We start from the raw sequence: 17400 nt of genomic DNA on the forward strand, positions 1-17400 counted from the left end.
TGTGGGTGGGAGCAGCAGCCACCACTGAACATACAAGAGCAAACATGGCAAAAAAGAGTATGACACCTCCTAAGACCTCAATTATTACTGCTATTTAGACTCTTTCTGTCCTTCCACAGTCTGGAGGAGGTGAAATGAGGATCACTAATTGGTTTTTGCAGGCTTTGATCCATAAGTAAGCTTAAAAAAATAATTCTAAAGGATTCTAAAAAATGCCTCTCACAGTATATATCTGTTATCTTTATCCTTTTCTTTCCATTAAAAAAGTTTTGTATTTTACAATGCTGCTGCTAAGGCCAGTCAGCTCTTTGGGGAGTAGGAAGATGGTTTTTCCATCTAGGCTGAACTGGTTTGAAGTATCTTTGCTACATGAGAGAGCCAACTATTGGGTTGAAAGCAATAGATGTTGGAAGTGTTAATGCTGGAAGGAAAACTGTTTGATTTTCATGTCTCAAGGTTTGCATCAGTGCAGGTAAAGCATAAAAATGGTCTGTGTCAGGGTCTGAAACTTTCAGGTAGGTGGGATTTTTTTTTTTTTGTAGAAGAGCCCTGAAGTTTCTGACCTAGGTTGTCTCTACTGCTCACAGGTAGAAATATTGTCTCTGAGCAATCACATGATTAGTTTGCTGGTGTATGATTTTTTTGCTTTATCCACCCATCAGATAGATAGCAGAAAAGGGCACAAAACTTCTTCCTGCCTTGAAATAAAGAAGGGGCAATTTACAACTTAAATCCATTCCTCATGTCTGTTTTCTATTTAGCTTTTATCACCTCCTCAATATGTTCTGTCAAAGAAGCAGGGAAGGTTTCAGGGTGTAAAGACACTCAGTAACTCAATCTTTTTTACTCATTTACTATGATTTTTTGATACAGTTTGAGGATGAAGTGTTTTGAGTAAAATTCAGCCAAGTCTCATTCCATACCATGCTCTTAGGCACTACCACAGAGCACTGTCAGAAGACTGTATTTAGGTTTATAACATATGAACATAGATTTATATGTATTTATACACGCATATATGTCACAGAGACAAAAGCACACAAAAATACATAAACCAATTTAAAGAACCTTTTTTTTTAAATATACTTTGAAAATTTGTGTGAATGTAAACACTGGGGGAACTCGTGCAGCAGAAGCCACTGTAGGTGCTAGCATTTTGACCTCTTAAATAAAAATATGCAGGATTATATCTTTCCCTTGAAATGAAACGGGTGTTTAAGAATTTGTGGAATTTTGATTACTGCTGCTTAGCCTAGCACAAAGGATGCTGTAAATTGCCTAGCAGATTTGTGCATGAGACATATTATATATGGCATCATGCTACTTAATTCCACTCTTTAGTGAAAGGCTACCTATTAAAAATTTTTATAGCCAAACAAGGAATCTCTTGCCAGGTAGTCTTAATGGATGGAAGTACTAAGGAAATCATCAGTTTACGTGTATGCAAGCAATAGTTTCTATATATTATTAATAGCATTTGTATGGTTAACGATGCTGATAACCTATTAAACCCCCTTAAAATCTTTGAGCATTGTGTAGACAAAGAACTCTGTAAGCAATAAGGCACAAAGTATCCTTCTGCACGTCCAACTGTTCTGGACTTCCACAGTTCTACATTCACTAAGACTATAACCTCATGTTCACAATATGTAAGTAGTGCTGTGCATGGTTGCTCTGACAATAACTGTATTCTCAGAACTCTTTGGACAGCTTTAATAATGCTTCACTCTGTTCCACTGACCCTCATTTGAACTTAGATTTAACACAGCTATAGTCTAAATAGATTAAAAGGTTCATATAGTTTAAGAATTAACATGGTAGGTTAATAAAAAACACATTGTAAGGTGCCCCTCTGTGAGCATCTTTCATTCTTTTTGCTGATACAGATTATGTTTATTTTGTACAGAGCATTAGAATAAATAACACAGTATAGTACTGTATTATTAATACCTTTTTTTTGGTATTAATCTGTGCTTAAGTGCCAAATGTTGATGCTATTTAAATGGTATTTTCCTATATTTGAATACTGAAGTGCTACAAATGTGAACTGCCCAGGTAATGTCCTGACCCATTGTAACATAAGTAAATAAAATGCTGGTGTGGACTAAAACATTTTACGACATACACCTGAAAAACAGCAACAACAACAACATGCAAAACATACTGGGTTTTTTTTCCATACTGGTGCATGGAATATATCCACCACACAAATAAAAGTTAAAAGACAAAATGGGCAGAGAGAAAATATAGTCACAGATAGATTCCATTTTGATATCTTCTGAAAAATTCCAGAGTGATTAATTCTAGGTGACAATCAGGCGAAATGATTGTATTGTACCAGTCACAGACACTGGACAGTTCCTGCCTGGTTCAGAAGAGCAAACCACCTGTGCAGTTCAAGCCAGTTTTTTGGTGTCATAATCACATCAATATCATTTCCAAAGGCAAAATCATCATCCAGTGGATCTCAGTTCACAGAACATCACAGTTATAGTCAGTCCATCTACTCAGTCACCTCTAGAATTAGGTACAATGGTGCACGTCTGAATTATTATGGAACAGTCACTGGGCTTCCTGTTGCAATAGCTTCGTAGTGACTTTTTTTTTTCCTGTTTCATTCCAAAATGGTATGAGAGTCCTTAATTTTCAGTTTATGCTGTCTTTATGGCTGCTTCGATCTGTATTGTGATTGTTTAATTCTTGATTTTTCCATTGAATGCTTGTTCCATTCATAGGCACTGAAGTCACCAGACTCTTAGACTGGGAGCAGCAACAGCAAAGACATGACTGGAAATAAATTTAAAAATAAATAAATAAATAAAAGTTTAAGACAAATCTATCAATTCTACGCAGATAGCCAGCCATATTTTTCATTTAGAAATGAAAAGACAATTCTAGCTGAAGAGAGTGGTAGCTGCATTCAGAGAAATTTTTATCCTAGGATGCAAACAATTCTTGTGTTTAAACATCACAAATGCAGCAAATTAGGCCCACCCTGTGCCTCTTATTTAAGAAAAACTTTCACAGTATGAAAATGGAAATTTGTTAGACTAAGGTAAATAGATTGGGAACTGACAGAATTCAATGCATGTTATTAAGGGTTGATGTTTTTTCCCCCTCTTTATCACTGTACTTCAAACTTGGGTATCAGGATGCTGCTTAGCATGTAGGAGAAAAGAAGAAAATTCCCCAGCCTGTGACTTGGGTCTCTTCTGACATCTTAGAGAAGATAGAATTGTTTAGGAGAAGGGACAGTGAACATACTGAGGTGTATCATTTGCACAATTAAGAACATAAGGCCCTTCAGGACCACACTCCCAGGTTGTTCACAGGTTGCTGTGTTCAGTTGTGTCTTCTGAAAGGAGCAGGAAGGATTCCTCAGCTATCCTCCCATCCCTTCACAAAAACTAGGGCCTAATTCTGGGTAGATGGAATCTCTGCTTGAGGGGAAGGAGTCAGGGCCTCAGAGGAACAATGCCAGTAACAGCAGTAGATCCATGGCTTCTGTGAACTCAACGAGAAGGGGGTGTTGCAGAGAGGTCAAGCCAGACTTAAGATATAGGTACGATCTATCTATGGGTGGGTATGTAAAACAGCAACAGAGGCAGGGTGAGAAACACAAATACAAAACTGAATTAATGACCTTGATACTAGGAGGCAAAGGGAAAGCTGTAATGAGAAGCTGGGAAGGATTAAAAAAGACGCTGAAAATTCTTTAACTAGAGTTTTTGGGTGGCAGTTATATTTAGAAGGACAAATGGGAAGAATGAATTAACATCATGAAGAGTAGCCTGATAATACCCTCTGTTACTTCTCCCTTTCACCTGAGGACAAGTTCAGGCCTATTATCCTCTCCACAGTTCCCAAATGAAGTAGGGGACAGTAAAAAGCAAAGCTGACTTCTTATTTATCATGTAAAAATACTCCCTTAAAATAGTTTGTAAATCTGAGCAGGCTATAGATAACAGGTATTGCCTAGTCTAGAAATTCATTGTTTTTTTCAGTAGCTTGGGTTCTGCCTATTCTCAGACTTAAAGTTTAGTGCTACAGTCCTGTCATCTTTTGTTTTTCTTTGCGGGTAGTTATTTTATTCTTCCTTTTCTGTTTCATTCCTTTCTTTACCTCTCATTTTTTTTCTTCCTGTATTGCCTTTACTAAGGGGACAAGGACTCGCAGAGGCACATTGTCACAAAGAAATTGTTTTAACCTTAAAATATATTTGCATGTGTAGGAACTGGAAAAATACAAGTAGAAGACATAATGTGTATTTAATTGCCAAAGTCAACTCAGGTACCAGGTTTGGTACCTGACATTCAGGGCTGAAAATTTTAGTTGTTAATGGGATTGTTTAATGCAGGCATCTTGGTGTCATCGAGAGTGGAAAGTATGTTATCAACCAAATTCTATTCCATGTAACATATCACACTGCAGTATTTATAAGAGCATGTCTATCTCAGTTTACATGTTTGCATATGAGGACTATGTCAAACTTATTTATTGGTTTAGCATTTCACATAAGTGGATAGTTCCTCTTTCAGTTTGGTATGTGTGCTATGTGAGCTGCTGAACTGGCCAATTTATAATCTTTCATTCCTTTGCATGCCTCTTCTCCCAGCTGTTAGAAATAGATAACAACTAAGTGGTTTAATACAGTTAGTTAACTGGACATGAAATCTTATCAAGAAGATCTTACCTGGAAACAGTTTTTAAACTTCTTGCTCACAAAATACAGAGCTATGGGGTTTATACAAGAGTTCATGGTTGCCAGGTTGATGCTGATATAATCCAAGGGCAACAAGAAACTAGGCAAGAGAAAGCAAAACATTTAAACAGTTCATATGCTACAGAAGCATCCGTGTTCTTTGTGGTTACAGTCTCTTCTGTCACAGAAACTAATTCTCTCTTACCTAACTCGCTCAATCTAATCTTGTACCATGCCACATCTATAATAATCTGTCTCACAGAACTTCAAAGAAGCCAGAGGAAAGTGATTGAAGTGGTGACAGACAACAGTTATTGAAATTATGCTACCCCATTACAAATGAAACCGCTGAAAATGGCTGCAGCTGAAAATCAAAACCACAGTTGCAAGCACAGTGACATTACTCATATAAATTCCAAGTAGGCAGCATTATATTTTTTTCAGCATTGACTGTTGACACAGAAAATTAAGTACCTGAGCAGTTCACATCTGCTAGGGTCTTTTTCATTGTATACCATTTTCTTCAAAATTCGGCTCAGATGGAGAGGGAACCAGCAAAGAGCAAAAATCACGACTAAACAGAAAACTGTCTTTGCAACTTCTCGCCGCTAGAAAAAGAAGATAACAGTGTACACTGAGTGCCTAATTCATATTGGCAGGTGATTGTAGTGTAGTAATGTTGGCAGCAAAGTGAGTCATCTCGATAAAGCATGCAAGATTCCCAAAATGAAGCTTCCAGACTACCTGATATCTCTGAGTTCTTTTTTATAGGACTTGTCCTGTTCCTGATTCTGGGCATCCTCAACGCAGCCTGCTCATCACTGGAGCAGCTGGAGCACACAGGTCATTGCCAGAGCATTGTAGAAGTTAGCCCAGGAAAATCCATTGCTGCTCTTTCCTGAACCTGATTACTTTCCCAGTATTTCTTATTCCTTTACACTGGATTAGTTTTCTGGCAATCCCTCAGATAAACCTCTTTTGTCAAAAAGATACATAACCTGCAAGAAAACCTTTTCATGTGTGAGGCAACAGAGTTCACACCTGCTTGATAAATGACTTGTACCTAATCCTTGATGTGGGGCAATCCATAAACCCGAGGCACCATTCAACCACATACCTAGTCAGGATGTCAAATTCTCCTGATATATTCTTTTTTATTTAATATGTATAGTGTTACATAAAGGGATACTACACAGTATATTAATTTTGTGATCCTTACTGTGTGATCTTGATGTTCTCAAGCAAATAGTTCCTCTACAAACAACATTTTAGAAATGTCTGCATTACAGCTTAATCTCGTAATACTTAGTCAGGAACTAATTTCAATTTAATGGGTATTTTATGTGGCTCTAGAGAGTTACAGATGTTTTAGTGGACTCTTGACAATGCATACCAGTGGTGTTTGGTAGGCATGGGTTTAATAAAGAGAAGCATATGAAGGAATAAGGATACTACTGAAATTGCCACTGTAATGTAACAGTAAAGCACTGCAAGACTGTCATTAAAAAACTTAAAGTCGTATGTGTGGTTACAGGCTTGTAATATGACTATTATAGATTCCTCTTTTTTATAAAAGCAGTTTTTATCAAAATATGAGAAGTATTGTGACTAGACATTACTGTGGAGAAGGCTGGAGGGAAGGTAGGAAGGAAGGAAGGAAGAGGGGCAAAAGGCGATAGTTAAAAAGCATTTGTAAATTGTGGCATAGAGTCATCATCCTCCAGCACCCAGTCTGAGTGGCTTACTGGGCACTGCATGTCAGATGGGAAAGCTGGAGGGTGGATTTCCCCACCTCAGACATACTATTCTTGTTCTAATGGGTGGAGTAGCTCGTGTGTGGCCCTGGGACAGACTGTGCTCCGGGCCCTGGGGCCTGATGAGGGGAAAAAGTGGAGGAACTGCACAAGGGGAGGATTTTCCGGTCAGCCCTGGTCTGGAATGAACCAGCAAGGAGGAACCTCTGAGAGAACTCACTCTGATGCAGAGAGGACAGCTTTAGGGATTCACATCTGTGAATATGGCATTTGAAAGAAAAAGTGGGATCTAAAGGGCTGATGTTATCGCAGGGGAAAAGCTGTGGATTGTTTTTTAAATTTTAGTTAGGCACTAAACATCAGACAGTGCTGCAAAAACAGCAAAGCGAGACCTGACGGGTCTGCGAGCGACTTTGTTCTGTGATCGTTTGTTTGTGCTGTTCTCCCGCTGCTCTTTTCAAAGCAGCTACAGCAGTGCTACTGCAGCAGTGCAATAACCCTGAAAAACAAAATCCACTCTGTTCTAAACTAGGTTATTGCTTTTTATATGAAACTAAAGTTACATATCAAAGACTGCCAAAAGGAAGGAGGTTCCACGGAGTCATATCTTTATAAATAAGAAGAAACATTTTTTGGCAAATCTTTGTAGTTAAATTTCAAAGCATTTAGCCAGTAGGGATTTGAGGTTAAAGAGCACGACTGTCACACATAGAAAAAGAAAGAAACTGGCTAGTTTTCTGAGCATACTGTCTTCAATCCCTCCTTATACTGTGATTTAGTCTTTTGTTCGAGGTTTAAGTGGATATTTAACATCATAAACAACCTACATCCTCACTTTCCACTTCTGTAGTTTGCTGTATTCAAGTACACTTTGAAACATTTCTAGGCTAACCCACAGAGAGAAGAACAGTATGTTCAAACAACGGTGTTTCTAATATTTACCTGCTTAAGGTGTTCACTGAGAGCAATTCTCAAGTTGCTGTTTCTTCTGTTTAACATTTCACAAGTCATTAACGTGTAAAAGATGGCAGTACACATCAGTGGCATGCAGAAATAGAAACCAAACAGCCACCAATCCTTTGCATCTTTGTAAAACTGTAGATAAAGTAAAGAGAAGATATTTTCTTGTGATTTGATACAAAATACCACAGAAAGGTCCTGGAAAGCGTGACAGTGCACTTTTATCTGTCTGTTTTCTTATTGTTGATCTGGTTTAGACCAACATCAAAATGAGGATTGTGGTACTGTAAGCATTAGCTTACAGATAGCCTGCTTGTACCTTTGTTGCAGTCTGTCCGGAGTTGGAATTAATTCTTGTTGGTTGTGCTTTCTGAACGTTTACGCTCCTTCATGAAAACTGGAATCCAGTTTCATGAAAAAGACGTGCCCAAATGTAGACAGTGTCAGTTTGAGATAACAAACCTTACTAAAAGCCTGTCTCAGGAAATGCCATTTACCTCCACAGCTTCTGTCCTGATTCCAAAAAAGGAAAATCCAAAATGTCCTGTAAGTTTAATCACCTTTTGTTATCAGTGAAAAGGTTGGCAGTGAGTTTGCTTATGTACTGGGCAGATAGGAGCCACTTCATAAGTGCTTGTCTGATATTTGCAAAGCTTGGGGTTACTTTTAACCCTTTGCCTGCCATTCATACCATCTGACAGAGTGGTACTTGACAGAATAGCAGTACTTTGCTGTGTAATTTTAAGTATTAGCTGTGACATCAGCAGTGCTGTAACTTAATATGTTTACATATTGTGGGAAATGCTACGTTTGACCAAACATACGAAATTACTGTTTTCTGTAGACGATCATGTTTTCAGACTTTCGAAAATATCGTATCTTGGGTTTTAACTTTTGTGCTCAGCCAAAAGTTTGCACTGAAATATGGCATTTTAAATACTTCCTGTCTGTGTTATTAGTGTAAAAGGGATGTGTCATACTCTTTCCTCTATCTTGTTTATTCCTAGCGGATGTGCTCTGGTAACATCTCAGTTCCCACACCAAATGTCAAAATGCTTATGACTGAGGATTTTATGAATCCTGTTTGAAAAAGTCAAACTTTTGACATCTTGTTTGCAGTGAAAACCAAACAGTACTAAACTTTGAAAGATGAAAAAAATCAATGTGATTCATACAATAGTATGTAATAACGTTCATTTTAAAAGCCACTTTAGTTATACTAGAAAGTTGATTTACTCAGAAATAGGGAATGCTTTTGATTTTTCTCCCTCTGCCCCAACACAGCTGCATACAGAATTTGCTAATTTAGGTTATGCTGCTGGTATTTAGGCCACAATCCCACCTCACTTTGGGACACTGCCTCCAGTTGATTAACTTGTTTCCTTCTCCTCATTAGCCTCCTCCCTGAGGAGGGGCTACAGTCTGCTGCATAGTTGCACTTTCCTTGGGGGCAGAATTTCCCCTACTGGGAACGGATCTTCTGCCAGCAGAAAACTGGAAAACAATATGCCTTGTATTTGAAGAGTTTGTACTGAGGGCAAATGTAATTGCTGCTCCTTCTGCAGAGAAAGGGATTACAAATACATGGAGACAATTATATTTTCCGTGGCAAATTCTTCCAACTCAGACTAGAATCGTATTGGCTGGGCAGCACAAAATGTGTACTGCATGAATCCATGCCATGTTTACAAGGAAAACTTCCTCTCCCATCAGTCTGCCAGGTTGCATGAGCATTGCCTGTCTGTCAGGAAAACACACACTGAGGTCTGTGTCACAACCCTGACCACCAATTCTGTGTGAGGACCTGGCTTTGTGGAGTTATAAAACCTACTCAAAAATGCCTGTAAATGATTAATTGTGGAATCTGAGTTTCACAAAGCTTACATCAAAGCACAAAAATGGGTTGATTTAAGAGAAGTAGACATTCTTTTGTTTGTCTTGAAAGCCCACATGGAACTGGTTTTCTACAGGAAATGTGCATTTTGAACAAGTTTCCTAGTGCACTCAGCCTCTTGGGAATCATGGTCTAGCATGAATCTTTTGAGTCTTTCAAGGATAGTTTTAAGCAGAAATAAAACTCCTATTAAAAACAAAAGTTAATAATAAATCCTTCCCAAAGTTTAGTAACTGTTTGTTGTGGTGTTTGTGGTAGTAAATACTATAGTTAAGGTTAAAATGGTATTCCCATTTTGATCTCATGTTTGTACTTGTTTGCAAAACTTTGAAACACAAAGCTCTCCATTTTGACTGACACATCCAACATTTACTCTCAGCTTGGGCATAACTGCTGGTTTGTTTCCTTGAAAATCAAACTGGTGTGGGGAGATTTGGCACTTTTGAATCATACTGGGCAAGTAAAAGATATTAATTCCTACTAATAAAACATACCACACTATTCAACTTCCAACATTCAGGCCATTAAGTTAGCATGCCTGTGGAAGACCTGAACTATAGTGCTTTTGAGGAGAGGGAAGAGAAAACTGTTCTTTTTCTTAGGCAGAGTGGAAATGAAGATTAAACCATTTAATCCAGGTGCATTTGTGGAGAAAAACAACCATTACAAAAATGGAAATTTGCTGCAGTGAGCATTTCATAAATCAGAGTCTAATAACTACACTATATACAGTCATGTAGTCTGTGGAGTTTAGAAACAAAGATATAGTAATTCCTGAGCAATTCCACTCCATCTTCACCTGCATTAATTATTTCCATTAGGGAATTCCTTTTGTCTTCTCTTGCAATTGTCTCTTGTTCTTTCTGCCATTCCTGCAGTCTGTGTAACTCTACCAAAGTGGAGGATGTTCCTCTGAAAAACACTAACCATCCACACTATTTATCTTCCAAAATGCCTAGCTCTATTTTGCCCTATCCTTCCCAATTCTAGGCCAAGCCGTGTTCTGTTCACTGAAAGGAGAAGTGCCAGACGTTCAAAAAAGGGAAACTTGCACTCTATCATGAAAAAATCTAGTCTAGAAAAAAATACAGTTTGTCTCAAGACTTAAGACCTGGTGCTATCTGCCTTCTCTGCAACAAATCAGAATATTACTCCTTTTGTTTTTTTCATTACTGGGTGAATGGTGCCTGCCTCTTCTGTGGGTTCACAAGGAAAATATTAAGATTTTTTTTAGTGTAAGGTTGAAAATCACTATCCCCCTATGCAGTAATCTATTAATTCTAGAAGTGACTTCTCACCTGACTTGCTTTGAACAAGCTAATGTGGGTATTGGCAACTGTTAAGCTGCAGGAGTACAGAGGATGAGGGCTATGAAACGTGCCAAAGCATCCTGGTGTGTCTCAGGCACTTCTCTCGCTCTTGACATGCTGTATGTAGATGACAGCTGACAGTGCACAAGCTACCCAAGCTGGAGGTGTGGGTCTGTCAGCTTTGTAGTCATGATTCCTTTTAAAGGAAAGGATTATGTTTTATCTGACTCTGTTAGTGTGTACAGCATGGCCCCACCCTTTTCATTACGTGCCAAAAGATCTGGCTACTGCCTGTAAAATGATGACTAATCATGGTAAAACATGTGTTTTGACAGTTACAAGCTCCAAGGTGTTGTACCTGGAAACTCAAAACCTTCCAAGGCTCTGGCTACCCTGATACCTCCCCTGACTGTACTTTAAGCAGGCCTTTATTGCAAATGTCTGTATTAAGAATCCTTGGTAGTGAAGAAATGAAAATGTTGTAAAGTCCCAGTTAGTCTCTCTGGCTAAAAGTAGAGACAAGTCACTGTAAACATAGGACCCTCTTTGCACCAATACACATTAGAATACATTTTGCACTTTTATGCATTAATAAAACCTATTATAATCCAATATCTTAATTGTCTGACCTATATATACTGTGGATTGCAGAAAGAGAAGAAAGGATGTTACTTACCAACATAAAATTATTTGTAGGCTTGAGCATGCAGGTAACATAACTTTCATCCTTGTATCTGAAAGGTACCACAGCAAAACCAATTGCTTCTGGGATAGCCAGTATGAAGGACAGAAGCCAAATGGAGAAAATTTCAATAGCAGTGATCATAGGGATTCCAATTCCCTGAACACGGCTCCAGGAGGCAACTGCTCTGTACCTGGAAGAGACAGGCATTAGTTTCTAAACTGCTTATTTTACTTCCCTAAAGTAATAGCACCTTCCTGTTTGGAATTACAGTGCTGCATGGATATATCATGGCATCCACTGGCGAAATAGTCTTCTTTAGTTAAGGAGAAAAATAGTTAAGAAAGTTTGTTCAGCTGCTTTAAAAAAATGTCAGAATAAGAAGTCACTGAAGGAGATTAGAAATTGTAAGGAGCTGTGTCATTTAACTGTCCTGCAAGCATTATTTTCTTCCTCAGGCATGCCCTCATTTTCTGCCCCCTTGAATCCTGGCAGATACTTTTGGATATGTGCAGATGCCACCTCTATTCTTAACAACTTCCCAAGATGTGAGCCAAGATTAAGGTTTTCAGAGAAAGGCAAATGGGGTGGTGATTCTAGTGATGACAGCAGTGTGGAGTATGAAAGGGCACCAGCAGGCACAAGAAGGTGAAAGGCGTGGGGAAAGAGATGCCCTCAAGAGACCAGGAGGATTCAGTTTGTAAGTATGTGGCTCTGAAATGCAAAGATGTGTGAGCTTTGGCAAGGGAAGGAAAGAAGGGGAAATTAGAAGGCTTTAGGTTGGAAGATTAGGTTGTGGAAGGATTAGGGTGGGATGGTAGAGAGGTAATAGGGCAGAGTACAGAATTTTGGTATGGGCTTGAAGGATTGGATATAATAATGGTTTAAGTAAAGGAGTAGTTAAGAACTCTGGACTAGGATGCTTTGAGTGTACTGGGAAGTACTGGATTTTGAATTTCTGAGATGGAAGGAATGAAGATCTTCCAATGGAAAAAATATTAGTTAAGGGCTGTAGGACCTAGGCTACAGAGATCAGTAAAATTTAGCTGTTAAAATGCTTCCTCACTCCTTTTTGACCAATACACTAATATGGGATTCACACACAAAGCATTTCTTCTCATTTCTTGCATCACACCCCTTTTTTGGTTTGGAAGGATGCTTATCAGCTGGATGGAAGACTTGTGAATTGAATCCCCTGTAGCCTTGGTGTTGGAGGAAGGAAGAAGGGATGAAGGCAAGTCCATCCAGGCTGTAAGCCCCTCCCAAAACCTTCAGAAAGCACTGTTACAGAACATCACTGGAAGGTGTCAGAGCCTGCTGTGCCATCATTTCTGCAGTAAACAGAGTAGAAACCTTTGCTCTGGTATCTATAGCAATACCATGTGCAACATAGTCACAAGTGTGTATTATGGAGAGGCTCTCACTACAGAAATGTATGTATAAATACTCTGAACATGCTATAGCAACCTATAATTTGGACTTGCAGATTAAAAAGAAAAACATTTTCTAAAGGCATCCTTATCTTCAAAGAATATGAAAAACAAGGAAGGCAGTGGTTCACACATGGGAAGGAGGTCTCTGAGATTAGAATTCTGAGACCAACTAAACAAATAAAACTGTACTGGGAGAATTAAGAAATTAATATCCGGTATCATATCTTCTCATAAATATTCATATTAAAATCCAGATTTAATTTTAAGTAATTTCTCATCCTATCACGTTTCATTTTGCCGAATACAAAATTTTGCCTTTAATGACTAGACGGAATATTCATAGAAACTTTACCTTTTACACAAATACTCAACTATCTGTGAACTTTGGGCATTTAACAGTCAGTTTGAAGTTTACTTTCTCTAGACTGGCAGTATTATGACCGGTCCCACCAGCTGCACAAGGTACTGTCCCATCCTTGACTGACTGATGCTCTTGGCAAGCAGGGCCCTGTACACTGTATATATTTTTCAAGCAGCAAATGTAAAGTTTGTGTTGTGCCACTGGTGTAACTATGTAAGTGACAACAAATAGGTTGCAAATGGTGAATCCAGTTATTTCCTTTCCTGCATTTTTGTACCTGTTCTTTTTGAGTCACATCTGTTTTGCACAGGAGAAGACTGATAGTCAGAGCAGTAAGGATTTGGGTGCTGTATGTATTTTATTAGAAATTTTTTTTTTCAGTTCACAATTCAAATAACTATCAGATAAGGAATTATTAGCTGAATAGTTTTATGAATGGTTTCAGCTAAAGCGTAAGAAGCTCAATAATTAGATCATAATTTGCTGAATGCATATTAACCTGCAATTACTTGGTCTCTTTACTCTCTGCTGTAGGAGTAATTTGAAAAATAGTGGTAGTATAACTTTTCAAGTGGGTGTTCTGTGAGTTATGTAATACATAGGATCTTTGTCTAGCCACAAACCTCCTGTAATTAGGAGTGAGAAAATACTGCAGGGTTTATTTCCCCTCATACTTGGAAAATATAGGATGTCTTCCAGGGAACTGGCAGAAAATACACGCATAATGCATTGCATTTAGTTCCTCAATCTAAAATCTCTGTGTGATTTGTCTAACTTTTCTTTTTTTTCTGTTTATTTCCCTCTTTTCTCCAACCTTATCTAAAATTCACATTTTCCCCAGGTCACTTCCTTTTCTCTGTTTAATGTTGTGGCTCCTCTTTTTTCTCCCCTTTTCACTTTCTATTGCTCATGCATGTGCTGTCAACTTTACTATATTGTGTCCTTCAACTACTCTCTCCCCTCTGTTTTCTTCTTCTCCCTCTTCCTCTGTTCTTAGCCTCTTATTCCAACTTGGTTTTCAAGGACTCTACAGTCCCTCCTGCTATTTAGAGATGCACAGCGTTTAACAACAAGGGATCATTACATCATAAAGTATACATATAAGCAATTAAATGCAATTAGCTGTAATTTGCTTAAAGCATTTCTTTCAGAAGGACATCTTGTCTGGAGCTGAGAACATCAGTTGGTGCTTTTGCTTTCCTGTTCCTTTTAACTACCTTAGAAAATTAGGTGTTCAAAGCCCCCACAAGTATAACATGTTTCTGTTCTGCAAGTGTCATCAGGCAGGAAGAGTGAAAAGCCATGCAGGGAAGATCAGAGACTAGATAAAGGATCTAAGAAGCAGTCACTGCCAAGATTAGTGTCAGAAATGTTCCTAAATGGCACTAGTCTTGATGGCACCAAACTGTTCCACTTCATTATTAGGGATCACAGCTGTTCTTCATTTTAAAGATAATCAGTAGTGTGTTGATTGCAAAGCTCTTAATTCAATAAAACTCTTATAGTTTTGTTTTGGTGGTGAAATCTTCACTTATCTCATACACTTGCTGGAAGTTGGTCCAGATGAAAGTATCTACCCTGGGATTACTGTTCTATGCAATTTGCCATGCAGAGGAGGCAAGAAGAGGGTGCATACACGTTAAATGAGATCCGTATCTTCACTCTTCTTAAACTAATTTCTTCATCAAAACTATTATGCTCATGACATAGGCAAGAGTAAAAGCTCAAGAAGGAAAATATCCTTAGTTTTAGTCGCAGTCAGGCACTGTTTAGAAAAACAGTCACACTGTTGTCACCACCATGATCTAGAGTTTAAAAACGCCTGAGAGGCATCTGAAGCAAATGGGAGCTTCCTCTGAAGGGTGAATGGCTGGTTTTTAAAAAACAGCCTCTTAAAAACCTCTCCACGTGTGAGTGGACATCGTTCCCCTTGGGCATGCACAGTTAAACCTTCATACCCTGTCAGGCCAAGTCACTTTGTTTGAAGGGCAGTAGTAATGAGTCTCCAAATAGGATGTAGTTAAAGCAGAGAACTGTCCTTGTAGGAAAAAAATAATCCTGATCTGAATTAAGGTTGTAGTCTGCAGGAGGGACAGACAGTCAACAATTATCGAAGCTATGGAGCTCTGAATTCATTATACCAATTGACTCCATCTTTTTCTGCATGGTAGAATGCAATTCCACATATAGACATCCAAAATAATTATGTATTTTCAGGAGCTTTTTTAAGCAAACGTTAAGTCGCCTATAGATCAGATACAGTCCAGCTGTGACAGCACACTCATTTTCCATTTAATGGAAATTTTATCTCATTCCCATTATTTACTCTTTTTCCATTCTAAAAAGCAACCATTTGCTAATGTGGAATTTTGTACTGATGTGACTATGCCACTTCCAGTGCCCAGTCTGACTTGTTGAAGGTGCTCTCAGATTTCATGGTGATTTAACTTATATTCAATTCATGCTAGCCAGTATCAGAATCTGGCTGTTTTCTAACACATCCTCTGCAACCATTTACTAGAGTAGTACCAGATGATAAAGAATATGTCCTTGGCAAAGCATGTAAGCTGGGGGAGGAAATTAAATAGTTTAAATCTGCTCCCACACAAGACTTTATAATCAAATGGAAACAACATTTGCTTGTTGTGAGGATTAGCAAATCACTTCTTGTAAAAGTATATATATGCATATACAAAGAGGTAGCATCAGCTGAGTTACTTCCAATTTATGAATATGTATATACAAGTAGAACTTCATCTGCTGAAAAAACTGCAGTTGTCAGAATTTATCTAAGAAACAGTCTGTTTCATGTGCTTGATCTATGATTTATTCCTTAGAGTAGTCCATGGGATTTTATTTTATGCTGGGCAGATATTGTTTGAAAAATAGAATTCTTTTTATAGTTTGCAGACTCAAAAGCAGAAATAGAACAGTTGCCTGTGTTACATTTTTTTGTTTCTGGCTTTGGCTAATGAGGTACTAATACAGTAAGGAATTGTATTTCAGGTGTGGATTCTAGTCAGTGACTCATCCATTGCAAACCTTGCACATTACCTTTAAAATTAACCAAAATTAATTTTAAAGTTTCTTTTAACTTTGCATCACAGTACTAATAGACATAGTGCATTTTTTTTTTACAGTATTTTCTGTATCAGAGTTACTGATATTTTGGAGTAGAACTTGATCAAGTAAACTCAAGACCAATAAAAATAGCTTTTACAGAACTCAAGTATTCATCTGCTATTGCATTATATGTATGAAGAAAAAATAGCAGAGGCATTAATTTTCAAACTATCAATGTCAATCTATCAAAGCAAGTTTCCAACATGCTTTTAAGTACAACACAATTAGTTATAAAAGTTATCAAAATAAACCCTGTAATTGTGGCCTATAGGCAGGGAGTTGAAAAAATAATTTTTAAGACTAAAGATTACGATCTTATTCCAATACAAAACAAACATGAGTTCATGTGAAGGAAAGAAGTCTGAATACTCAGTCAAATCCCAATAAATTTTTGTCTGGTAAAGGAAGTTGAAATAGTGTTTTACTAGAGCTTTTAAATACCTCTAAAAAACATGTAAAGTTCATTAGTCCAACGACTTAATATTATACTTTGAGCCACAGATGTGGTGCTTTGTTATAGCGAGGATATCAAAACCCAGAATCTAAATTGCATCTATACTGTAATCTGCCTGCTGAGAAGACCATTCTGAGTGCTCCCAGTGTTAGGAAAACTGCAAGGGCAAGAACAGTATCAAATGATTCAAACATACTGTACCTGTCCACACTAAGGGCACAGAGGTTAAGGACTGTGATTCCCACTGATGCCTTCTGGATAAAGGGAAGGAATTTGCAAAGAAACTGTCCAAAATCCGTATCTCCAAAAGGCCACTTCTGAGCAAGGAGCTAAAGAAAAGATATGAAATAATCAGAATATTTAAACAGTAACGTAAAAAGTATAACTACACATTTGTAGTTATTTCTTGTCTTAGACACAGCCATTGCAACCTTGAATTCTCCATACCTTAAGCATATCCTTAGCACCCAGTGAATCTGGGAAGTAACTGCTACTATAGAAGCACAGAGGGTGAAACTTTAAACTTCAGTGTTGACCTTGCATTGTTAAAAGGTTTTTTTTTTTATTGTTGTGCATCATCCACCAGAACTGAATGATGAAAATCCAACTCAAGCCTGTCATACATGGTTGCAATTACAGTGTCCCAGATCCAAGCAGTGAAAACATAACTCGGCGTTCATAAGGAAACACCTCGGAGCCAAACTCTGATGTTGCACGCAAGCAGATT

General features: G+C 38.0%; 1 protein-coding gene across 1 annotated transcript in view; it reads right to left on the bottom strand.

Annotated features, from left to right (window-relative positions):
- Positions 1–915: 915 nt before the first annotated feature.
- Positions 916–17400, bottom strand: part of EDNRA (endothelin receptor type A) — a 32264-nt gene continuing 15779 nt past the window's right edge. Inside the window, exons 3-8 of the mRNA XM_017820135.1 lie at positions 16875–17002; positions 11297–11495; positions 7399–7551; positions 5177–5310; positions 4694–4802; positions 916–2787 (exon numbers count right to left, since the gene is read on the bottom strand). Of these exons, the coding sequence (XP_017675624.1) occupies positions 2647–2787; positions 4694–4802; positions 5177–5310; positions 7399–7551; positions 11297–11495; positions 16875–17002 (864 nt within the window). The 3' untranslated portion in view covers positions 916–2646. The remainder of the gene's footprint in view (positions 2788–4693; positions 4803–5176; positions 5311–7398; positions 7552–11296; positions 11496–16874; positions 17003–17400) is intronic.

The sequence above is a fragment of the Lepidothrix coronata genome, unplaced genomic scaffold (genome assembly GCF_001604755.1).
Source record: "Lepidothrix coronata isolate B3197 unplaced genomic scaffold, Lepidothrix_coronata-1.0 Scaffold79, whole genome shotgun sequence".
In the NCBI taxonomy this organism is placed as follows: Eukaryota; Metazoa; Chordata; class Aves; order Passeriformes; family Pipridae; genus Lepidothrix; species Lepidothrix coronata.